General features: G+C 58.0%; 8 protein-coding genes across 8 annotated transcripts; 1 reads left to right on the top strand and 7 right to left on the bottom strand.

Moving 5' to 3' along the window:
* Positions 1 to 64: 64 nt before the first annotated feature.
* Positions 65 to 2,673, bottom strand: B0T15DRAFT_152721 (kinase-like domain-containing protein). The gene is made up of 4 exons (XM_062862022.1): positions 2,421 to 2,673; positions 2,170 to 2,307; positions 552 to 2,101; positions 65 to 474 (listed from the first exon to the last, which is right to left on the bottom strand). The coding sequence occupies exons 1-4, from the start codon at positions 2,443 to 2,445 to the stop codon at positions 265 to 267; spliced, it is 1,923 nt and encodes a 640-aa protein (XP_062722572.1). The 5' UTR covers positions 2,446 to 2,673; the 3' UTR covers positions 65 to 264.
* A 1,506-nt stretch (positions 2,674 to 4,179) lies between these two features.
* B0T15DRAFT_153627 (secretory lipase-domain-containing protein) lies at positions 4,180 to 6,168 on the bottom strand. The gene has a single exon (XM_062862026.1). It carries the CDS (start codon positions 5,869 to 5,871, stop codon positions 4,525 to 4,527), a length of 1,347 nt encoding a protein of 448 aa, XP_062722571.1. The 5' UTR covers positions 5,872 to 6,168; the 3' UTR covers positions 4,180 to 4,524.
* A 94-nt stretch (positions 6,169 to 6,262) lies between these two features.
* On the bottom strand, positions 6,263 to 7,032 carry B0T15DRAFT_484051 (NUDIX hydrolase domain-like protein; the record flags this gene model as incomplete). Its single annotated transcript, XM_062866201.1, has 2 exons — positions 6,263 to 6,323; positions 6,533 to 7,032. 2 exons carry the CDS (start codon positions 7,030 to 7,032, stop codon positions 6,263 to 6,265), a joined length of 561 nt encoding a protein of 186 aa, XP_062722570.1.
* Positions 7,033 to 7,639: 607 nt separating this feature from the next.
* On the bottom strand, positions 7,640 to 9,173 carry B0T15DRAFT_492313 (uncharacterized protein; the record flags this gene model as incomplete). Its single annotated transcript, XM_062866854.1, has 2 exons — positions 7,640 to 9,043; positions 9,102 to 9,173. 2 exons carry the CDS (start codon positions 9,171 to 9,173, stop codon positions 7,640 to 7,642), a joined length of 1,476 nt encoding a protein of 491 aa, XP_062722569.1.
* A 3,042-nt stretch (positions 9,174 to 12,215) lies between these two features.
* Positions 12,216 to 16,514, bottom strand: B0T15DRAFT_393880 (P-loop containing nucleoside triphosphate hydrolase protein; the record flags this gene model as incomplete). The annotated part of the gene is made up of 1 exon (XM_062864709.1): positions 12,216 to 16,514. One exon carries the CDS (start codon positions 16,512 to 16,514, stop codon positions 12,216 to 12,218), a length of 4,299 nt encoding a protein of 1,432 aa, XP_062722568.1.
* Positions 16,515 to 17,993: 1,479 nt separating this feature from the next.
* Positions 17,994 to 19,529, bottom strand: B0T15DRAFT_152688 (uncharacterized protein). The gene has a single exon (XM_062862020.1). It carries the CDS (start codon positions 19,438 to 19,440, stop codon positions 18,412 to 18,414), a length of 1,029 nt encoding a protein of 342 aa, XP_062722567.1. The 5' UTR covers positions 19,441 to 19,529; the 3' UTR covers positions 17,994 to 18,411.
* On the bottom strand, positions 19,506 to 20,069 carry B0T15DRAFT_152690 (uncharacterized protein). The gene has a single exon (XM_062862021.1). It carries the CDS (start codon positions 19,919 to 19,921, stop codon positions 19,619 to 19,621), a length of 303 nt encoding a protein of 100 aa, XP_062722566.1. The 5' UTR covers positions 19,922 to 20,069; the 3' UTR covers positions 19,506 to 19,618.
* Positions 20,070 to 21,566: 1,497 nt separating this feature from the next.
* Positions 21,567 to 22,184, top strand: B0T15DRAFT_492310 (uncharacterized protein; the record flags this gene model as incomplete). Its single annotated transcript, XM_062866853.1, has 3 exons — positions 21,567 to 21,800; positions 21,868 to 22,030; positions 22,090 to 22,184. 3 exons carry the CDS (start codon positions 21,567 to 21,569, stop codon positions 22,182 to 22,184), a joined length of 492 nt encoding a protein of 163 aa, XP_062722565.1.
* Between the last annotated feature and the right edge of the window lie 1,075 nt (positions 22,185 to 23,259).

Genomic DNA, 23,259 nt, shown 5'->3' with positions numbered 1-23,259 from the left:
GAAAATGTAAGGTAGGTAGGCACACTCTCTCCGCTTCAGGGAGATTGCAAACCCAATCGCTCAACCAAGGAAAATGCATGGTTACGCCCTGCGCTATCCGGGTGTCTCACCTGCGGTTCGTGTCGAAGTGTCGTCAAGCCAAGGTGCTGGACACTACTAGTACCTGTCGGTGGGCCCAACTCAGCTTGAAAGGGCGTGCAGCACCACACCACAGACGTCCTCGCACTCTCGAATTTCCGCAATGGTCTTCAAAGCACTGTCGCCTCATCTCAAGCTGCCCTGAATGCTACCCACGAATGACGGGTCCTTGATACTGCCACCAGCATCTCCAAGTCCGGCAATCGGGCGGTTGTAGCTGAAACCAGTGAACTGGTTCTGCAGCGTCTCGGAAAGCACAGGACCCTCGACGTACGAATCGTGAGCCGGTTCCGACGTGAACTCGGGGTCGAACTGGTCTGTGTCCAGGGCATCGGCCTGAGGATTATGCCTGTTAGTATGATCTGTTCGCTTTCCCACGTGATTTCCGGGGGATAGAGCTGTCTGTTACATACCACGCTCGGCTTGAATGCAGGCTCATACTTGCGCTGCAAGAGCTTACGCCAATCAATGGCGTGGAAGAAGGGGTGTGCTTTGATCTCGGCTGACCCGTTGGCCCCAAGCCGCTGCTGGGGGTCGCGGTTCAACAGCTTGGTCAAGAGATCTTTGGCCGCTGGCGGCACGATGTCATGACCTGGGAAGTGCAGTGGCTCGCTGAGGATTTTGCGGTACATCTCGTTGGTGTTCTCGTCGTAGAAGGGTGGGAGACCCGTCAACATCTCGTAGAGCAAGACACCCAGCGTCCACCAGTCAACCGTCTTGTTGTATCCGTTGCCCATCAGAAGCTCTGGCGCCAGATACTCGGGCGTTCCGCAGAATGTGTTGGTGCGGTCTTCGTCCTTCATGTCGAGCTTGCAGAGCCCGAAGTCACACAGGGCAATATGACCCTGGTAGTCGAGAAGAATGTTCTCGGGCTTCAGATCGCGATAAATGACGTTGAAACCGTGGAGGCACTCGAGGGCGCAGAGCAATTCGGCCGTATAGAATCGACTGCGGTTGACATCGAAGCGCTGCTCCTTCTGGAGGTGGTGGAAAAGCTCGCCACCGTTGACGAAGGCGAGGACGAAGTAGAGTTTCTCGGGACTTTGGAATGTGAACTTGAGCGGCACGATGAAAGGGTTGTTGATCTGCGCTAGGACCGACCGCTCGGCCAGGGTGTGGGCCACTTCCGATCTCGAGATGATGTGCGCTTTTCGAATCGTCTTAAGCGCGTAGATTCGGTTCGTGTCCTTCTTGCGCACCTGCATGACCTTTCCGAAGCTGCCCTTTCCGACCACCTTGAGCAGCTCGAAGTCCTCGATCTTGAGCTTGCCAGCCCGGTTTTCGACATACTCGACGCCGATCTTGAGCTTGCCCGTGCCGTATTGCACGTCGACCCACTCGACGCCGCTGAGCCCCAAGGCGCGCTCACGGTTGGCATGCTCGGTCGCTGCCTTCTCCCGGTCCTTTTTGCTGGCCTTCGGGTCCTCGACGTATGGCTGCCTCTCCTCGAATCTGGGATTGATGCGTACCACGCCAAGGAAGATGTCCTGGCTCCGACCGGATCCCGGTGGAGCATTGGGATTCCGGATGTAGAGGTGTACCACTAATTCGGTTACCCGGGAAACGTCGAACTTGTACTGTGTGTTGGACCCGGCCCAGAGTGGGTTCTCGGGGGTGCCCTCGACCGAGTTGACAAAAACCTGAACCTTGTCGAAGTCGATCAGCGCGTAGGGCATGTACTTCGTGGAGATTCGGCCGTGGTTGGTCGGAATGCCGCTGAATCCGCCGGCGGTCTGTGGCCGGGCGCCAGCGAAACCCGACGACTTAGCGGATCCGGGACGGGCAGATCCTGCCATGCTAAGGGCGTTCCCTGTTGACAGGGAGCTGCCGCCATGGGACGAGTTAAAGACATTTCTGTGTTGTTCCGGGAGGGAGAACCCTTGGCCTTCGTGAAGGGTAACGACGAGGATGCCGGGTTTCGGGGCCTTGACAGGGGGTGTCTGGGAGAGGGCTTCCGAGGCCGCTGTGGGAAACAGTCAGATCAAGTCGGAACACGCGGGAACGCCCAAGTCCTAGTCCATCGCAACATACCGATAGTGCTCTCATTTGTAGGTGTCGCCGTCCCGGAGATGGCACCCTGGCTCTTGTCGTCCTTGTCTGTGATGGTCGACGTGGAGGGGGATCGAGAGAATGTGCTGGTCAGGGGACCCAGATGGGTCTCCTTTAGTTCTAAGGTGGCAGGCTCGTTAGCAATGCACGGCGGCACGAAACCGAAGCAACAGCGTCAAGTGGAAAGTGGCAGCCGTCGCTTCAAGCGCGAAGCAGCGACTGTTCAAACGTACTCTTGGTCAGTTTCCACGACATCATGCGAATGAGGGTGTGCCGTCGGCAAAGAAGGTCAGTCTCGTCGCGCCTGCAAGATGTTGCAGACGAAGGGCGATCCGGATATATGAGGAGGGTGAGGTGCACGGATGCAAAGACGGGCGAAAGTTAAGGATGATGGTTAGTGTTCCCGGCGCAATTGCCACCCGAGTTGGCTCGCGGATCGAGTCTGGAGGTGAGATAGGTTGTGTGGTGCGGACACTGGATCCGCTAGAGGGGGTAACCCCAGGCCCGAAACAGTCGCAGTGGATAACAATGGTCGCAGTGGAGCCTCAGCCTAGCAACCAACCTAAAAGCCCTGCGGAAGCTGGAAACAGCGTTCCATTTCCCTGCAAGCGCCAGCGTTGGACAGTTACCTGGGAACTTATCCGTACACTAGGACTTGTTGATGGGTGAGCGCAGGCTGCAAGAAGCAAAGCTACTGGTTTATCTGCAGCCAAAATTAGCAATGCCCGCGTTCCGACGGAGAGACAGGGAGAGACACAACGAATCGTCCTGAACTATGCGAGACTGCGTCAGAAAACAATCTGCTTGTGGTGTCACGGCTTACACAAGTGCTTCGTCTTGGTTTCCTTTGCCCGATCCTGGCTGGGCCCTCAACGTTACATGCATTCCAAGAGTCGCTGCCAACCCCAGCCACACAGACAGACCATCGAAGCACAGCCTCGGCGATGGCAAACTTGTTGAGCCCCCTTTCATATCGACGCCAGGAGGCTTGGCTCGCTTGGGGTACCAGACTAACGTTACTAACATGGGCATGAAAAGGGGGGTTCCGGAAGGCGGGCCCTATTCGAACTTCCCTCGATTGTTCGGGCCGGCACGTGGAGTCGGTCCCTGAGCTGAGTGACCAGAGCGAATGAATGAAGTCGATCGCCATCTTCTCCTGAACCTTGAACTCGAAGCTTGCTACGTGGCATGCTCATTGAGACATGTCATGGTCTCCCAAACCGTGCAAGTGAGGGGATGCCATGAAACAGGTCTCAGGATAGTTACCCAAAGCAATCCAATATGCGCAAGACTTGAACAGCCAATTCTGAACTTACCAGGTAGGTACTTTATAGGTTTGTTTTTGAGGATACGCAACGAACGGTCCGAATACCTAATGCAGCCTTGATTCCCGCCACAAGTACCAGACATATATAAGTTGGCATTGAAGGAAGGAACGAAATATAGGTAAATGCAGCTCCTGCTTCTTGATGACTTGCCGCAGCTTCAGGTTGGGTGATCATGACCAATGCAACAGCAGCATCTGACGATCTAATGACCGCATTGGCACTCAATGTTAAAATAAGGCTGTCAGCTCACCTTCCCAGGTTTTCTCTCTTAACCCATTCATTAACCAGCTCATCTCAACCTTCTGATTAAGGTACAATACCTTATCCAACACCACCAAGCACAAACCTAGAAAAAAAAAGCAGCACACCCGCATCATAAAAGTCCAAGTTCCCGCAATGCCGACGAACCCCATCAAAGCCTCGACCGCCCTCCCTCTCAGCTACCCGCCCACCCTGCTCGTGCTGGAACCGCTCTTTCGCGCTCAGCGGCGCCAATCATGACCTTCCGCACACCGCAAGCCTACGTCCGCGCTCTACAGCCCCGGGCAACCAGTTCCTGACTGTACGCGCAGCTCGGCGGTGCGTGGCTGCTTGTTCGCCTTCAACGAGGCGGTGGTGATGCGGCTGGTCGACGACCTGCGCGTGTGGCGGCTGCTGCTGTGCTTAGGGGTGGGGGGACGGGGGAGGGGGGATGTTGGTCAGTGACCTGTGCTACCACGTCAGCTCGGTGGCCGCGTGGGCGAGGTTCTGTGAGCTGGGGCAGTGGGACACGCGTTTAATGGGGCTGTGTTGTCTGCCAGTGCGGTTGGGCCATTGTTGGTGAGGGTGTTGGTTGTGGGCTGGTGTTGGGGTGAAGAAGGAGAAGGAGGTGGGCAAGGCTTTATCGAGGACAAAGTCAAAAGGGTGATGTGAATGAATGCCTTCGGTAAGTGCCATTCGGGAGAGGGGAGCAACAGTAGAACGTACCATGGATATCTACTGAAATGCTGCCAGCCATCTAGATATATCATCAGCCCCAGCCCACCCAGGGCGCCAGGTTGTACGTGACATTCTGAATGGTGCACCCCATCGACGAGTAGATGCTGTCGTAGCTCCCGTCCAGCACGCTCCGCAGCCAGGCAAAGGCTCTCCCCCTCCCGTTGACGAGCTCTTGCGTGTGGGTGCCCACCGTGTTTCGGTGGTACAGGATGTTGGCGCCAACTTCGCAGAACCTGCCGACCAGCTCATCGACATCCCGGATATCGCTCAGCTCGTCGTGGATGGCGTTGTAGATGAACAGCGGCATCTTCGTCGGCACCCCGTGGTAGCCCATGTACCCGTCCACGTTGTACATCATCTGCATGACCCTCGTATGCAGGTCCCGATAGCCGCCGACGAAGTAGTCGTAGATATCCTGGTACTTGAAGGTCCTGATCGCCTGCGCAGCCGTCATGCGCCTCACGCTCAGAAACCTGGCCCTGAACGCGGGCCTCAGCCGGCTCACGATCCAGCGGTACGCCTCGGGATGCTGCGTCGCAATGCCCATCAGGCCCTGCGGGATCAGGCCCGCGCCCTCCCTCCGGTTCAGATACTCGGTCACGCTCGTCACATTCGGCGTCAGCCCGCCCAGCGCAACACCCGCGAGCTTCATCTGGGGCGCGTACTGCACCGACAGCTCGGCGGCCCATTCACTCGCCAGCGCACCGCCGCTGTACCCCCAGAGCGCGACCTTGGCCCTGTCCAGGCGCAGGCCAAAAAGACCCGCGACCTGCAGCACGGCGCGCACGCCGTCCAGCGTCGCGTGGCCCGCCTGCACGCCCGCGGCATAGCTCGCCAGGGGGCCCTCGTAGTCCGGCACGGCCACGAACCAGCCGAGCGCCAGCGCGTCGGCGATCTCGCCGTACGGCTCGCCCAGGTGCAGGCCGAAGGAGGGGCTGGCGTCCACATTGCACGTGTCGTACGGCAGCTGGTACGACAGCAGCGCGTGCGCGCAAAGCGCCGGCGTGGAGGGCGAGCACCGCGCCTGCCACCGCGGGATGAACAGCGTGGTGACGTCCCAGGCCGGGTTGTAGCGGCTGTCGGTCGACCGGTAGAGCAGCTGGTAGGCCAGCAGCGCGTTGCCGACCGTTACGTTGAGCAGCGGCGCCCGCCGCATCTTGAGCACCGTGCCGGGGTCCGCCAGCGTCCAGTCGTACGTCGACGGGGCGCGGTACCAGGGGTCGAGCGAGGGGGGGAGCGGAGTGTAGGCTGCGGCTCTCGGGGCTTCCGCGTCGGCTTTGGCGACGAGTTGTTCGAGGGTTCTGAATTCCTTGACGGGGATGACGTTGGCCGCGCTTGTGAGGCTCCAGAAGAGCAGGAATGGAGCGAGGAAGACCATCTTCACACTCGCTTCCCTAACCTACACTTCGTGCCGGGGCCATCTGAGAGCGAAGTGAGACTGTGAGAGAGGTATGTACGGTGTTGGGCTGAGCAACGTCCCACGAATATAGTAGGGCCCTTATCAATAACATACGCGATGACGACGCCTCACATATGGCATGCTGCTGCCGCATGCATAAGTCTGATTATCCGGCTGAGCTTCCCCAATCTTGGCTCCTAATCAACGTTCCGATTTTACCGTTCCCGGGAGATCTCCGAAATGGACAATCTATTCAAATAAGGTGGCCATTGGAGATATCGATTAGCAACAACCAGTTATAGCCAGGGAACACTGCCGCGTTGGGAGGATGTTACGTGTATCATGTGCATCAATTCATATGTGTCGGATATCAGGGAGCTTGCTGATCGTCTGGGTTGCCTCTGGTAAACGGGAGTTGGATGGCGATGTATCTGTGATTGACAAAAAGCCGGGCAGGTAACAGTAATCGATTGGCCATCCGGGTACCCGAACTCATTGTCGGAAGCCTGAGACGTACGATGTTGGCCTCATACGTGACGTGATCACCAGGGCAGGCGCCATTCTCAAAAGTATTTAAAAGATTCGTACACATTGGACCCTCCGCTCGTGCGATGTCTCATTCTTACTAGTACAGTAGTACTTGCTCGCCTGATCCAGCAGATACATGTCTCGCTCCTTGACGGACCTTCCAAACTCCGAAGACGGCTCCGCCGCGGCCATCGCCTTCTTCGCCTCGTCTACCGACATCCACAAATGGCCGAGGCCGTCCTCCCGCTCCTCCTCAATCAGAGCAGGCTCCCCGCTATCGTCCACTAGGTCGGCACAGTAGCAATACGACACCTGCCGCTGCTGAAAGCGGAACTCTTCCGTCGCGGCCACGCAGCCGTTGCCTCGCAGCCTGATCAGCCCGCCGGTTTCCTCCTGGAACTCGCGCTTGGCCGCCGTCTCATGGTCCTCGCCCGGTTCGATGCCGCCGCCAGGAAGCTTGTAGTAATTCTCTCGCTTGGCGTAAAGGATGGCTACTTCGCCTCCGGCGTTGAATGCCACCACGCGCGCCGAGTGGCGGTCGGTGTATGATACGCCGGGCTTCTTGGTGCCGATGACTTTTGGGTCGGGAAACGAAGATGTTGCCGTCATCATGATGGTGAGGCCTGAGCTGTTGTGCCGCATTCAAAAAAGGAGAGAGAGAAAATACGGTTGGGGAAAAAATTAACCTAGGACAGCAGGTACATATGCTGCATGAAGCAAATGTTACCGCAGCCTTGGGAGTTGCAGAAGGGAACCTTAATAAGAGCTGATTCGCTTGAACTCAGGACGCGCATACCTATGCTGTGGCAGGGGGTTGGGCCCAGTAAGACACTTTTGGCCAGCAGCACGAGGCTGAACACAGCATTCCATCGGATGAGCACACATGATAGTTCGTTCAGTATGTATGAATGGACACTCGCGGCTTTGTCGCCCTGTCACACAAGCACGACAGCCGGCATCCATTAAACAGTATGACTAAATCTATGAATGTATGTACAAGAAATAGATGTCTGGTATGTATCATATGTAACAACCCCTTGGCTCAGGTTGACGCCCAAGCCAAGAAACATCCGCCAAACATTAGCCTAAACCGTTCCCTCATTGTCCGTCATTTCATCACATTCCAAATGGTTGCCCTCTCAACGTGGCGCCTCGACTTCCCGAGAGGCAAGAGGGCCCAAAAAAACCCAACAATCCCAGTCGCGTTCAGCTGACTCCCTTAAAAGAGGGCAGCGAAGATACCAGCAAGCGCGGCAACGCCCTCAATGGCGCCGACGGCGCGGCCAGCACCGGCTGTGACCGGCAGCGATGTAGTGGGCTTAGGGCCGACGCGGGTGCTGGAAGAGAGCGTGATGGTGCCGAACGAGGTCGTGCTCGGGACCGGGGGCTGCGACACGACAGGAGGCTGCGACACGACAGGCGGCTGCGAGACAGGCGGCTGCGACACGACAGGCGGCTGAGAGACGACAGGAGGCTGCGACACGACAGGAGGCTGGCTGGCGCTGGGCGTCTCGGTCACGGGGCAGACAGTGGTGGTCTCAAATGTCTCGGTCGTGACCGTGGTGCTGTGGGGCGGGCAGTTGGTCACCGTGGGCGCGCACGAGGTGATGGTCCTGGTGGCGGTCCTGGTGAGGGTGCTGGTGGTGTACTTGGTGGTATCGGTTGTGGTGCTGGGCGCAGCGCTAGGCGTGGTGCTGGGTGTCTCCGTCACGGGGCAGACAGTCGTGGTGATGATGGTCTCGGTCGTGACCGTGTGCGGGCACTTGGTCACGCTGGGCGGGCAGGAGGTGATGGTCCTGGTCGTGGTCGTGGTGATGGTGCTGGTGGTCAACTCGGTGGTAGAGCTGGTAGAGATGCTGCTGCTGGGCGCCTCGGTCTCGGTCTCAGTGCTAGTAGTCGTCACCGGAGCCTCGGTGGTTGTGGTCTCAGGAGCCTCGGTGGTGGTCGTCTCAGGAACCTCCGACGTCGAGGTCTCAGGCTCGCAGGACTCAGTCTCGGTCTCGGTGCTAGTGGTCGTCTCCGGGACCTCGGTGGTGCTAGTAGTGGTCTCGGGGGCCTTGGTGGTGGTGGTGGTGGTGGTCTCGGGAACCTCCGAGGTGGAGGTCTCAGGCTCGCAAGACTCCGTCTCAGTTTCGGTGCTGGTGGTCGTCTCCGGAACCTCGGTGGTGGAGGTGGTAGTCTCGGGGGCTTTGGTGGTGGTCGTCGTCTCAGGGACCTCCGACGTCGAGGTCTCAGGCTCACAAGACTCGGTCTCGGTCTCGGTGCTGGTAGTGCTGGTGGAGGTGGTGGTCTCCGGCACCTCAGACGTAGTGGAGGATGACGAGGTGGAGCTGGTGGTGGTGGTGGTCTCGGGGACCTCAGACGTGGTGGTCGTCTCCGGAGTCGAGGTGGTGCTGGTCGTGCTGGTGGTCGTCTGGGGCACCGAAGTGGTGGTGGTGGAGGCGCTGTAGGTGATACACGAGCAGGCCGAGCTGACAGCCTTGACAACACCGTCACAGTTGCCAAACTCCGTCGGGATGGCCGCAGGGGCCGTGGTCGTGCCAGACAGGAACTCGGGGCACCAGGACACAGCCTTCTCATAAAACCGCGGGTCGATCAGGTTGCGGTAGCAGTTGTCCGATTCCTGGTTTCGCAGTCAGTCCCTGGTCTCCCACAATGCCGGTTCAGACGACTTCACTTACGCAATTAGGATACTCGTGAGCACTGGCTACCCTCACGGCGAGGGCGCCAAGAGACAGAGCGAAGGCGCGCATCTTTGCTCAACGACTTGGCTTGTTTGCTTAGCGAGTGACAGGTATTACAAAATGCAGACGAAAGCGAGCGACTGCGAGACCCGAAGGCGTATTAAGAAGTATTCTTTTACGTGGTGGTACAAGAGGAAAACAGAGCGGAAGGGGAGAGCGCGAGGCACCTCGAGGCTTTTATTCACTGCATCCCGCCGCTTGTTGGCGTCCCGCGGGTGGCTGGCGGTCGCCGGCACTAGTCGATGGGTCGATGCCGAATCCCAGATAAGCAAAGTTGGAAAGACGCCGAGCCCAATGATCGCTACGCCATGCCCGATGCGGCGGGAATACGAGATCCAACTTTTTTTTGGCGGCGCTGCGCTGCGCTGGGCCGCCTTTCGGGCACCCGGCAACGGGCCAGCGTCGACAAACTCCACAATGACGGCAGCTCGGGGCAACCAGTCCCAACTTCCGAGGGAGCCCTAGTAGGCCAGCACGGTTCCCGGTGTGCTCGGGAAGGGAAGGCCATTAGAACGGGCGCTAGCATGGAGGCGATGAGACGATGCACGCACTAGAAGCGAATCGTGGATATTGAATGGCAGCAGCACCGTGACATCGGTCTCATCTCTACACTTGTTGAGCACAAACACCTGGACAAGGTGGCGCGGGGGGTGCAGCAACTGCAGAGTGCAAACAGGCCGACCGATCCGCGAAAGGGCCCCGCAGCGCGAAGAACCCGACAGGAACAGAACGAGAGGACAACAGGCACCGGGCCGGTCGGTGTGGGACTGAGTGGCGGGGTGGACATGCGATGCCTTCCACTCGTATAAGTATGACGAGATGTCTGCATTTCTCAGCGAAAGTACCGAATGGCGAGCGCAGCTGCAGAAGTTGGACCCGCTGGGCGTCATTCGAACCTTCCCGCACTCCAATGTGTGTAGCAAACGCTCCAGTTGCAGCTCCAGTGGTCAAGCGCAGACCTAATGAAGTTCTCTGAAGGCCAAACTCTCAGATGGGAAGGCGCTCTCTACAGCAGGCGGCAACCAGTCAAATTGGACCACATGCATCCACCGTCGCGATGGTGTGCGGCGCCGGAGCATGATTGGCCCGAAACTGCTGCCTCAATTGGATCCCTGCAGCTTCCTACATTGCCATGGAAAATCTACCCGATGGATACTGGATATTCCTGAAAAATCCTGCAGCAACACGAGATTGTCATGAGCTTCGAGCGGTCCAGCTCGATTCCAGCTTGGCACACCAGCCCAAAGAGTTATTGATGCTTCGCTTGTTGGAATCAGCGAAATGTGGAAATGCGCCTGTCAGCTACGGAGATTGGGTTTGTGATATCACATGCGGTGCAACATAGAACGAAATGAAAAGGCGAGACCGGCGCAGCTTGGCTTACATACGCGGGAGCTCTCAGCTAAGGATGGTTCGTGTGCGTGCCGCCTTCTAGCCCCCAAAGAAGAAATGACTTCGCGAGCGCCACGGCGCTAACTCAGCTGGCTTGGTCCTGTTTAGTGATAACGTTAATGACTCCCTAGGAGGTAGTGTATGTGGCACGAGAAGACGAGGGACTCACAACAAACTTGAAATACGCCCAACCTGGAAGCTTCCTGATTATCACGAGTCTCTCTTGGCACTGAGCCAAGGTAGGGAGAACAAGAACCTGGCATACAGATTCCGCTACACAACACCCGTACGCACTGTCCATTGTCCGAACATACCTTACATAGGTACCTAGGTATAGGTATAGAAGCGCGTATGACAGGGTGTGTAGGTCGTGACCTCCCTACCAAACCATCGGCTCTGCGACTGAGCCTTTTATCCTAGCAAAATTCGGATGCTACGGATAGAACGAGTCTGGTGTAGTCTGTAGACTGATTTAGTACACACATCTACAGCGATGCAGTCTGCTCCGTCACAACCCGCTGCTCGTATTGATTACTCGACCCCACACTCGTCTTCCAACATCCAGTGCTGGCTCGGAGTGAGCCACCCGTGCTGAGTTCGGTTGGCAAGCTTCGCCCACTTACTCGGGACCTGGGTCCGGCCGCCTGAGGAGGTCCAGCGAGTAACTAGCATGTACGCTATTCACTTAACCATACCTACACAGATGTGCTAGTCCCCTTATTATGGGGAACGTCAGCATCTGTGGACCAACGGCTGTAGCAGTTGGCAGTTGGGAAGCGGCAACGCTGCTTGCCAACGGCAAGGCGACGCCAACTCATCAATGGAGTGTCACGGGGGCCGTGGGAGAAGAGATGCGAAAGGTCTACATGCTCATCCTTGCTAATAAATGAACCAAAAGCCTCCTGTCCTCTTACGAGGAATCGTGAGATCGTGGTCGGCCTCGCGTTCGGGTGTCGGCTCAGGAAATCAAAAGACATTGGATTATACCATTGCAATCCGTAGTCCTAACCCGCAACAAGTCCATTCGCGGCCGTGGAAGCAGCTAAAGCCCCTCCTTTGACGCAGAGATAGCCATCAGAGGCTGCCGAGGAGGCTTGGGTTCTCCAAGATCCGTGGCGGTGCCCTGCTATTTCGTCCGTTGGATACGAACTAACTTCGTTACGACTCATGCCTCATGACCGTAAGCTGTCTGCGAGGGCACATCTGCAATTGATTTCAGTCTGGGATGTTTGCTAAGGAGGTCCCGAAGCAAGGCACCTACCTCCTGTCAGGCAAACCGGTTCGAGCAGGGAGAAATTGAAGGAGTCACGGAAGGGGGAACAAAGGCGCAAGCAAAAGGAGCTCGTAGGAAATGTGTCCCAAACCTTCAACTGAATAGCACCTTTCTTCCCACTCTCCCATCTCAGCTGATGTTGCGTAGCTGACGTTGGGAGGGTCTCGCTCATAGGTACCTACTTGGGCAAAACGGTCTGGATTGTCCCAAAAACGTGTTTTGAATTGCAAAATTGTAAACGCCGACCCAAGTACCTTAACCAAAACCACACATCCTCTGCCTCCCAAAGTTACAACTCCTTTTTCGTAGTCGTTTACTCATCAGCGCAGTTCTCCCCGCTATAACAATTTTCCTCACCCGATGAACACCCTTATATCCACCCCATATCATGACCGCTCCCGCTCCCGCTCCCGCTCTCGCTCCCGCTCCCGCTCCCGCTCTCGCTCCCGCTCCCGCTCCCGCTCTCGCTCCAGCCGAGCGCCCCTTGGCCCCGCCCTGACCACCCTCCCGCGGTCCAGCACCACCTCGTAATCGGCATCCTCGACGGCCTCCGCCTTGTGCGCGATGGTGATGACGGTACTATACCGCAGCTCCTCCCTCAACAGGCGCTGGATATAGGCCGCGGTCTCGGCGTCGATGGACGCCGTCGCCTCGTCCAGGATGACCACGGGGCTCCTCCTGAGAATGGCGCGGCCCAGCCCGACCAGCTGCCGCTGGCCCTGCGACAGGTTCTTGCCGCCGCCGTCGACGCGGCTGTCGAGCGTGAAGCCGCCGCCCGACCCGCCCAGGACGCGCGCCAGCACGTCGGCGCGCTCCGACTCGTCGCGCTCGTCCAGCGGGTCGAGGTTGTCGCGCAGCGTGCCGGGGAACAGGACCGGGTCCTGCGCGACGAACGTGATGTTCCGCCGGAGCGCGTGCTTGTCCACGTCGGCGAGGTCGACGGGGCCGATGCGGATGCGTCCTCCTCCTCGGTCCAATGTTGGGCCCCCGTCCCGGTCCCGGTCCGGGTGCAGCGTGCCCAGCAGGCTCAGGGCGAGCGTGCTCTTGCCCGAGCCGGTGCGGCCCGTGACGGCGACGTTGGCGCCGCCGGGGATGACGAGGTTGATGTCGGTCAGGACTGGGTCGAGGGCGGGGGCGTAGCGCAGCGTGACGTTCTCGAAGACGATGTCGTCGCCGTGGAGGGGCCAGGCGGCGGGCGGGCGGACGGTGCCGCGGGGCTCTTCCTCGAGGCCGAGCAGCTCGATGACGCGCTCGACGCTGACGAACTGCATCTGCATCTCGCCGTAGCGGCGGCAGAGGCTGTGCGTGGCCTGCACGAAGCCGGACGCCGAGGCCATCACGAAGCCGACGGTGCCGCTCGACAGCCCCGAGAGGATGGCCGTGAGCGCCAAGGCGAAGGTGCTCAGCGCCGAGAGCACGTCAAAGCGGTACTGCAGCCAGGCCTGCAGAGACCAGTAGATGTGGTCCATCTTCTGGAAGGCGTCGGTGCTTGCGACGACGCGGCTCTGGAAGTGCGGCTCGGCGCGGAAGGCTCGCACGGTGGTCAGCCCTTCGACGAGCGTGCCGAAGTTGGACATCAGGGGCGAGAGGGACACCGTCTCGAGGCGGCGCAGGGACTGCGACGAGGGCAGGAAGCGGTTGAAGATGAAGACGAAGAGGCTGGTCATGGTGATGCTGATGAGCAAGAAGGACGGCGTGGCCGCCGAGATCACAACGACCGACGACAGCCAGGCTAGCACCCACCATGCCACCGACATGAGCTGGCCGGCGATCTGGCCGTCGATGGTGCCCATATCCGACGTCAGCCGGTTCATCAGCCGGCCGACGGGCGTGACGTCGTAGAAGCGGAACGTGGCGTTGGCCACCCGCTGCATTGCCCTCTCGAAGAGGTTCTTGCCCGCCTTATAGATGATGACCACAAGCGCGGCATCGGCGAGCGCCTGGGCGAGCACCTGGCCCAGCGACAGTGCCAGAAACCCCCAGAGCCACGGCCGCACATCAGTGGCCGGCGAAGGGAGGTACCGGCCCAGGTCGAGCCAACTCTTGTTGTCGGATGTTTGAGGATACCCCTGGAAGACGCTCTGCGAGGCAATCGCGTACTGCAGGCCTTCCCAGTCTCTCCAGTCCCTCCCTTGGCCAACGAAGGAAGCATTGTGAATGCCATCCGACGCGTGTTTGTACTGCTCGCCCCATTCTTTCAGGAACCAGAAGTACCCGAGCTTGACAACACGGAAGAGGATGAAGAAGGCAACCATGGTGGCCCACCAGCCCAGGTGACCAGCCTTGACGTATTGCCAATACACGGAAGCCAAGACTCCTCCATGAGCCCGGCGCTCTTCCTCGATGAAGTTGTCTGGATCCGGCTCATCATCTTCTCCTTCTTCTTCTTCTGCAGAGCCCCCGTCGTTGTCTGCCGTCACGTCGGGCTGCGAGACGGCCTGGCCAGCAATCTCGGCCAGGTGCACCAGCTCCTCCTCGTTGTTTTCGAGCTCCTTCCTGTCGAAAGTCTCTACCCGGCCGCCATCCAAAACCTCGACAACTTGGTACGCATAGGGCGTGGCAATATCGACGCGATGGGTAACGAAGATGACAAGTCGGCCGGCGGTCAGCGGCGAGCTCTTGTCGCCAAAGAGATTCTGGAGGATGCTGGTGGCCGTATGGTGATCCAGCGCCGCGATGGGGTCATCGAGAAGCAGGATGCGTGCTTGGCTGTAGATGGCCCTCGCCAGAGCCACACGTGCCCGCTGGCCGCCCGACAGGCCCACGCCGTTCTCTCCTATCAGCGTCAGGTCCTTGGATTTGAACCTGTCGAGGTCGTCTCGGAGACAGCAGGCGTCAATAACCTGCTCGAATCGGGCCCTGTCGTAGACGGCGGAAAACAGTATGTTCTCTCGGATGCTCATGCTCTCGAGCCAGGGCGTCTGAGCGCAGTAGCCGATCATCTCGCGCGGCATCGCCCTCTCACCGCCGTGCTGGTCCAGCTCGCCCATAATAGCCTGCAGCAGAGCCGTCTTGCCGGCGCCCACCTTGCCGCACACCAGCGTCAACCCGGGCCTGCACACGACCGACACATCCGACAGGACTCTCTTCGCAGATGCCGGCCACGAGAAGGACGCCTCCTTGACCACAATCTCCAACTCCCCCGGCGGGCCAACCTCGGCATTACCGCCCAGCAGATCGCCCTCCTCCGAATCCTCCTTCTCCGGCTCCAGCATGAACTTCTCGATCCTGCCCATCGCAACCCTCGCATTCAGCAGGACGGTCACCAAGTCCGGCAGCTCCCGCAGGCTATTCTGCAGCATCCCAAACAGATCCAGCGCCGGAAAGGCCACATCGACCGTCAGCTTGTTGCCGCTCACCACGGTGTACGCCCAGAAGCCGACGACGGGGAACAGGTAGGCCGCGAGCGCATTCACCGTGGCGATGCCCTTCATGACGACGTTGCTCTCGACGCGCTTCCGCAGCTCGGCCGCGCGGCTGTCCATGATCCTCTCCAGCCAGGCGTCCTGCCAGGCATACCAGCGCAGATGGCGGATGGCCTCGACGAACTGGCTCGTGCGCTGCAGCTTGGCGTCGGTCAGGTCCCGGCGCACGCGCTCGATGCGCAGCAGCAGGCGCATGAAGAGCACGTTGACGGCCATCCCGCCGAGCAGCACCAGGATACCGGCCAGCGAAGCCGGGCCCAGGATGCGCCAGATCAGGAGGAGCGACAGGACGAAGTTGAGCGGCTTCGTGGTCAGGCTGGGGAACTCCCAGAAGCGCTGGGCCACTTCGTACGCGTCGCTGCGGATGAGGTTGAGGATCTTGCCGGTGGAGGCCGGGGACGTCGCCGTCGTGTCCTGGGCGGAGGCGGAAGGAGCGGGAGGCGCTGGCGCTGGCGCCGGTGGTGGTGGTGATGACGACTCGATTCGGGTGTAGCCGCGACGGAGCAGGGACTTGAACTTCTCGAAGGTGGAGGGGCTGCTGCTGTTGCTGGAGTCGGCGTCATTGCTGCTGCCTCCTTGAGACTCGCTGTCCGCGTCCGCGAGCGTCGTGGCCGTGGAGGTGCCTTCGTCGTGAGACTCCTGCGCAGGTTGCTCGGTTTGCTCTGTTTGCTCTGTCTGCTCATGAGGGAGTAGCTCGTGGCTGCTGGGAAACGTAAACGCCTTTCTCCTCAGCGTCTTCTCATGGATCATGGTGATCATCTCTCCCCGGGACCGCTCATAGGCGCGCCGGGTGAACCACACACTGAACACGCTGGATTGCGCTTTGGCAAGCCGCAAGAGGAGAGTAACCGCAGCATAAACAATCGCCGTTCTGAGGTTTGGTCGGTCCGAGGTCAGTGCCCCAAGCAGCTGCTTGAGCAAGACGGGCTCTGCGAGGTCGACTGAGGTCTCAAAAACACCGAGGCCTGTCGTGATGAGGAGGTCGAGGCCATTGGCCTTCAGCAGCCTGACGAACACGGTGCCCGATATCTCGCGGAACAGCACGTGCAGTCGGCTGTGTTGGAATTCGTAGGCCAAGAACCACACGTCTTCGTTGTGGAGCTGTCTCTGGTAGCCAATTCGGACGAGAGGCGCCATCCACGAGACGCTCATCCATTGCCAAAGCGTGATGATATCCTCGGGGCTGCGGACATTGTAGCTCGGCTCCGTGAACGGCTTTCCGATCCCGCTGGCGTCCAGTAAGGGGTCCCGCATCGGCATGTTCAACATCAGGACGATGCACACGAGGGGCAAGCCAACGCCGGGACACCAAGCAAGCAGCGATCCCAAGCCGACCGGCATCACTTGGGGATTAAGTGTCAGCACAGTCGCATGCACAAGAACCAGGACGCCGTTGATGACGAAGACAGCTCCCGGAACGGTCATGGGGCGCTCGACAGCGAGGATAAGACAAGACGCCATCTTTGAACGGTCGATTAGCAAGCTCAAAGGAGAATCCTGGTGCTGAAGCGGGTCTTACTTACATTTGGAAAAAGAGAGGACAGGAGCAGTTGGGCGTCCTGGGGGTAAACCCCGGCCCCGACGGCACTCAGAGCTAGAGAAGCGACACTCAGGCACAACAGAGCCACGGTCCAGGGAGTCCAGTATCTCCTACGGGACACGGGACCCGCGGCAGATTCCTGGTCGAGGGCACGGGGTGGGAGGGCATCTTCTTCGGCAGCGAACCTGCGTAGCCAGATGGGACGGTGGGCGTTCCAAACCGGGGCAACAAGGTAACGAAGTGTGAGCGTCAAGATAGCGATCCATAGGGGAATGTGCAGGATGACGCCGAGGCATTGAGGGCCAAATTGTCCCAGTGAAGGTATCTGTGGTCCCAAGTGGTGTGTCAATGTGTGTCAGCTGAGAGGGGTTCGCGTTTGGAAAGGTTGAGAGTGAGAGAGATCTCGTGTAACTTGAACTCGGCCCTTACCCAGATCTCTCGGCAGCAGCTGTAACAGGGCCACAGACTGCCCCGCCATCCCAGCTCCAGAACGGAAGTGGTAGCCATGACAGGATTTGCCGATGGTTCTTCCAGAAGACGGAGGATCAGACCGAGACGCAGAACATGGAGAAAACAGCAAACTCTATCCAAAAGACCCGACGAGGGTTATAAGAGATCCGCATGGTGGTGCAGGTGGACAGTAGTACGTACTACGGAGTACAAAAAGCCCGAATGCAGCTGTCCGGGAACAGGGGTCGGACAGCTGCCTAACGCGGCATCTAACTAGCCCTTCCTTTGCCTTCACCGACAGTTGGATACGGAGGCAGAGAAAGAGAGGAAAAAAGACAGCGGATACTGTGCATACCCACCCACAAAGCAATGAATGTAGCACTAGGTGCGGGATAATGTCGATCTCCGGCGCGGGGTTGAGTTGGGCAATCGTCGATATCGAGGAGGCGTGTGAGGGATGATGAGATGGATGAGATGGGCTGCTGTGTCTCGGGACAGCTACCCGGGCTGCTCGTTGCAGCTTCGTCAGAAAGACCACCTTATTAACCAGCAGTGAAGCTCAGGACATAGTCACACCACAGAGTAACACAGCGTGGAGTCTCCGTTGATGGGCCAAGCTGATTGCGTGCTGCAGCCTGCAGAAGCCCCGGCACTGCATCGCAATGAAATGGAGCCCCTCATCAGGGAAGTGTGTGTATCTGCGATCCGATATCATCAATGGAACTCCAGATTGCATGGTGCACGGCAGGTTTGTGGAAAGGACCCCGCACCTGCGATAGTCGGATCAGGGTATCATCGAATTCAAAACCATCTAACTAAACCGGCAGAAGCTTTGCTGCACGCACTCATCCGTCCCTCCATCGCCAGTAGGCCATCCGACCAAGCGCCGCGCCCACTTCCAGAAGTTCCAAGCATTGGTCCTTGTGACCGCCATCCGAACCCCCGCGCTGCAGGAAAAGAAAAAAAAGAAGCCAACGCCGCCGTGTGTTTGACCGCCCAGATCCAAGCCTACGTACTGTATTGTACATACCATACCGATGTACATTTATCATGATTACATTCATTAAGGTATGCGTCCTTCTCGCTGCCCGGTGAATCCTCTCCGGTTTCACCGCCGCTTCGTACCACCCCACGAACTCACCCCCGCGCTACCTCTGCGGCTGAGTCTTATCCAGACGCAGGATATCGCTGGCCAGGGTTGTATGGCCGGTACTGCGCACTCCCCGGCGCCGTCGCCACGGCGGCTGTCTCTCCCGGCATCTCAGCGGGCGCCTGCGTCGACCCCGTAGGCGCAACGTACTGAGCACCGTCCAATTCCTGTGGCGGCAGCGGCGGCGACGGGGCCAGCGATCCACCACCGCTTGGGTACGACAGGTGCGCTGGCGATTCCCAATTGAAGCCGCTGCTGCGGAGATCGGGTGATGGTCCCTGCCAGTCCTTTTTTGGCCAGCCTGCCGTGCTGGGAGGGCTGCTGTAGTATGCGCTATTATGCATTGCCGTCGACTCATGTCCCGCCGCGACCGACGGCTGTCCCTGTTGTGGCAGCATCGGGTGCGACTCCTCGCCCAGCTTCCTCCGCCGCCGGAAGAGGAAGAAGGCGAGCGCGCCGAGCAGCACCGCTGCCCCGACCCCGCCGACGATGATCCCCGCCATGACGCCCGTTTTAAGGCCGCCGCCGCCTTCTTCCTCCTCCCCCTCTTTCTGGCCGTCAGCTGGTGCTGCTGTGCTGGTGGCCGTGCCGGTGCTGGCGTTCGAGGTGGTTGAAGCATTTGTGCCTGTGGTGGTACTGCTTTGGCTTGATGTGCTGGTTGTGGTTGGCCCAGCCGTCGAGGTGGTCGATGTCACAGCGTTCGCAGCTGCCATGAACTCGTCCTCTGTGATGCTGATGGGCGTATCCGAATTCCCGCATGCATCTCTCATGGTCTTGTAGACCGTTTCCAGGTCGCCGGCAGACGATTGGCCGATGCAGGCAGCCGCATTTGTGATGAAATTGCCCCCGTTTCGACAGAGACATGAGTTCGTCGCAGCCACAGTTTTTGACTGGCACTTTGAGTCATCGGCCGCCTTGTACATGCACTCTTGCGCTCCCTTGGGGTAGAAACCGAAGTCGATCGTGTCTTGGGCTCGGGATGCCGAGACGAGAATCAGCGCGACGAGCATTGCCGGGAGGACCCGCATTCCCCTAGGGCCAACCATTGTGTGAGAGTACGGTGATCAACCGTCCGCTGGTCAATGGCACCGCAACCAGGAAATCCGGACCTCGTTGTTTTGGTATGGGAATCAATCGAAGCTTCCGCGGGTATCACCGTTGTGACTGTAAAGTACGGCGCGGTCTCGCACGTTCTCCTGGGCCTGGCTGACGATCGCTTCGGCTTCAGGTGAGCGCTGGTGAGTGTCGCGATTCCTTCTCGAGAATATAACAGTGGAAGCAGCAGAACAACAAACGACGAAAGTCAACAAAGGAAAAAAAAAGCCTTGCCACGAAGGCAGGGTAAAATGTCAGACAGGATCCGCGACATGCCTGTCCTCCCTGGTGCTCTGAGGCTGGAGGCTGAGCCCGGTGTGCGGGCCAATCCTGTCTGTTGGCGATGTCCCGGTCACCCTCACAGCGCAGTACACTAACTAGCGCAAGAACACCCCGCAAAATGTGTCCATTTCGGACCGACAGGCAGAGCATCGCTTTCCATTCCAATCGTAATAATGTCGAAATACCATGTGGAAGCAATGGATACTACCTCTAGGGAAAATGGCGCCACAAATGTTGGTACTCTTTGCGAGAAGAATGGTAGCAGCCTGCGTTCATCTCATCCAATCTTTGCTCCAGGCAGGATTTCAACAGGGTCTCGTCTGATCATGGCTGTCCTGGCGTCGGGTGCCTGGAGCCCCGCCAACGTTATTTTGGTCCCCACTTTGACCCGACTGTGGGTTGCAGATGCAAACATGCCAGGGTTAGTAAATTGACTGTGTTCCGGTATAACGGGTGTTTTCTGGGTCAAGCCTTTTTGTCCCGCGGAAGACAAATGCGTTCCTAACGGTTCGGCCAGAACTGGACTCTGCAAAAGGTTCAATGCATATACCCAAGGCACAATGCACTGACACAGTGATCGGTGATCGATTTACTTTCACCGGTAGACAGGTTGTGTATTACGAAATATGTATGGCCGTACAGTAGGCCAAGTCTATTATCATTTCAAATTGGTCACTGTTAAAATAGGTATCTGTAAATACAGCTGTTCCCACCTAATGATTGCGGGCGTCCTTTATCGGTTGCAAAGACGAGTGGTAGTGTACGAAATACTCTAGTTTTAGCACCTACCCAAGCCACCGTGTTTGCCATTTGCAAGCCACCTCTTGGATGTCAAGCTGTCAACGACTCCGGATGCAGTCGGTTTAGCTTCACCTATTTTTGGGAAGCCCTGATACTGGATGCTGCCAATTGAATATATCCGACGGGGCGGGGGGGTTCTCAAAGGCGGAAACTCCTCAGTTCCGGTAAGTTACCGACCCTCGCTCGTAATTCGACCAACGCCATGGCGCTGCCGTTAGAACACAACACTAAAGCAATGTGCCCGTTCATCTGACCAGGAGTAACTAGGGACATGCCTAAAGTGTCGTGATATTGACAAGTTGGCGAATAACAGGATGTCGTGTTATTTAGAAAACCCTGAGATATGAGCGTCCAGAACCTAAATGTCAAAACAGCAACCTTCAATGAGTTCGGGCTTCGGCGGAGAATCGTGGGCCGTCCCCGTATTGTGTAAAGGAGATTTTATTCATTGGCACAGTTGTCACGGTGCCTTTCATCAGTTGATCCCCGAGCCTGCTCCTTGAGTTGGGAAAGCGTACCCACCTCCTCCAGGTCAGGAAAAGTTGCACCCCGACGTTTTACTGAGATAGTAGTTTGAAGCATAAGAAGCCAAGCACGTAGGTAGAACCTAATCAATAAGAAACAGAGAAGGGAAAGGGAAAAGGGAAGAGAGGAAGAGAGGAAGAGAAAGAGGTAAGAATAATAAGACAACTAACTGCCTTAAAAACAGGTTAGTCGCATTTTATCCGGCTGACAACGATGTTGGTGGCGTACGAGTTATTTTGTGCGGGCGGCGTCACACCTACGTCGTGGCTGCCATATGACGTCGTTGAAGACGCAGGCATGCCATTCGCGGAAGCAGCGATCCCCATTGACAAACGATCTCGAACGATTTGGCTCTCAAGGTTGGAGCTCACTGCACTCCAACTCCCACTTGTGACACGAGACTCGGAACCATCAGTGTCAACGAAAAGAGCAGGCCAACCCTACCTACTTGAGAACCATCAATCCGAAAATGGCTACCGCCGGTGGAAAGCCCGTCGCTACGACCAACGAGGTCATCGAGAGTGCTGTCATCAAGGCGCCTCTTTCCCATGTCTGGCATTTCATCAAGCTGCCCGAGTTCCACAGATTCTGGACCGCCATTGAGAAAGCCGAGCATGTCAAGGGCACCAGCAACGAGACAGATGTAGTGAAGTGGACCTTCAAGGACGGCAGCGTTGTCGAGGTCAAGCAGGATGAACACAGCGTAAGTGCCTCATGGAAGCACCATGTGATCGGTGGATCAGATCCGGGATACTGATCCGAGTTACCAGAACCTCGACCACTTCATCACGTACAGCGTCATCAACACCGAGCCCGAGCTGACATACTCGAGCGTTACTAGCACCATCCGGTGTTGGGCCGTTACGTCGGGGGAGTTTGAGGATTGCACCTTTGTTCGCTGGACTTCGAAGTTCTCAAGTGATGCCGACCTGGGTAAGTACTCATGTGAATGTGTGTGGTGTCCCGTTGGATAGCTCAACTGACATGCCAAGGCGTTCTCGAGGATGCCAAGTACAAACGCCGCGATGCGTTGAAAGACCTCGCGGTGGCTGCGGGCAGGATGGTTCAGGAGCATCATCAGAAGTAGAGCTCGCGCTGGTTTGTGCCCTGGACCAAGAAAGTCGGGCTAGACAGATCGGATTTATGCACCTCGTGTCACACAGGAGTTTGTTGTTATTGGTACAGTATGAAATAAAAAAAGGGTAGTCGGGATGAATTACTGGCACCGGGGTCATGAGCGAATTTGATCAGCGTTTCCACGATTCTCACGTCCATGCTGCGCTTGCGGGGGCACACCTACTCAACTGATTTCTCCACGAGTTCACTTTCAAAGTACTTCGATCTCGGTGTTTTAAGAAGTGCCCCGTCAGTGCAAGGGAAGCACTGAAGCATTCAAACCTAGCCTACCTCCCGCCAAGGTCACCACGCATTCTCACGGTTTCCACGTTCCCAGACTTGCTAGCCAAACTTCCTCAACCTTCTCAGCATTGTTGCTGCCAGTCATTGACCACCAATTCGACCGACAAGTTTGAGAAAATACCGTGGAAATGGCATTCGTGGTACCCCAAGTCACAACTTACACCGGGTAAGTATAATTAATCAAGGTCCCAGCCACCATTCATGCCCCTTCGTCTCTTCCCTCTCTCCGCCTACTCTGCGCTCATTCCACCGACCGATGAAGGACGACCAAACCGACTTGGTGACTAACTTCCTCGTCCAAACCTCAAGTTCGCAAGCCCCTCCTCCGGCTCCCATCGTCCTCCCGACGAGCAACATGTTTTACTACGCCGACACACTGGCTCAATGCCCGGCCCCAGTTCCCGCCGCCGTCTGTTTCGGATATCCTGCCCAGTACCCCAGCTCGGCGGTGCAGACCGTTACGACGACCACGACGACTGTTCCCGGCGACTGCTACTACACGGCTGTCTATCCGCCTCCTGGCCCGCCCGGGCCGCCGCCGCCGCCTCCTCCTCCGCCTGGGCTCACGAGTACGGTGCCCAATCCTGGCCCCGGTGGTGGAAACATCATCATGATCGGCCAGCCCATGCCGGTGGGTGTTGTCGGGTATGGCGTGCTGAGCGTGCCGCTTCGGCTTGCGCCTTGAGTCCTCTCAAGACAATCGGATGCACGCAGTGCAGGATGGAATGGGAAGAGGTATTTTC

Source organism: Chaetomium strumarium (assembly GCF_033439665.1).
Source record: "Chaetomium strumarium strain CBS 333.67 chromosome Unknown B0T15scaffold_3, whole genome shotgun sequence".
Classification (NCBI taxonomy): domain Eukaryota; kingdom Fungi; phylum Ascomycota; class Sordariomycetes; order Sordariales; family Chaetomiaceae; genus Chaetomium; species Chaetomium strumarium.
Note: the sequence above shows the minus strand (reverse complement) of the source record. Positions and strands in the feature narration are given on the sequence as shown.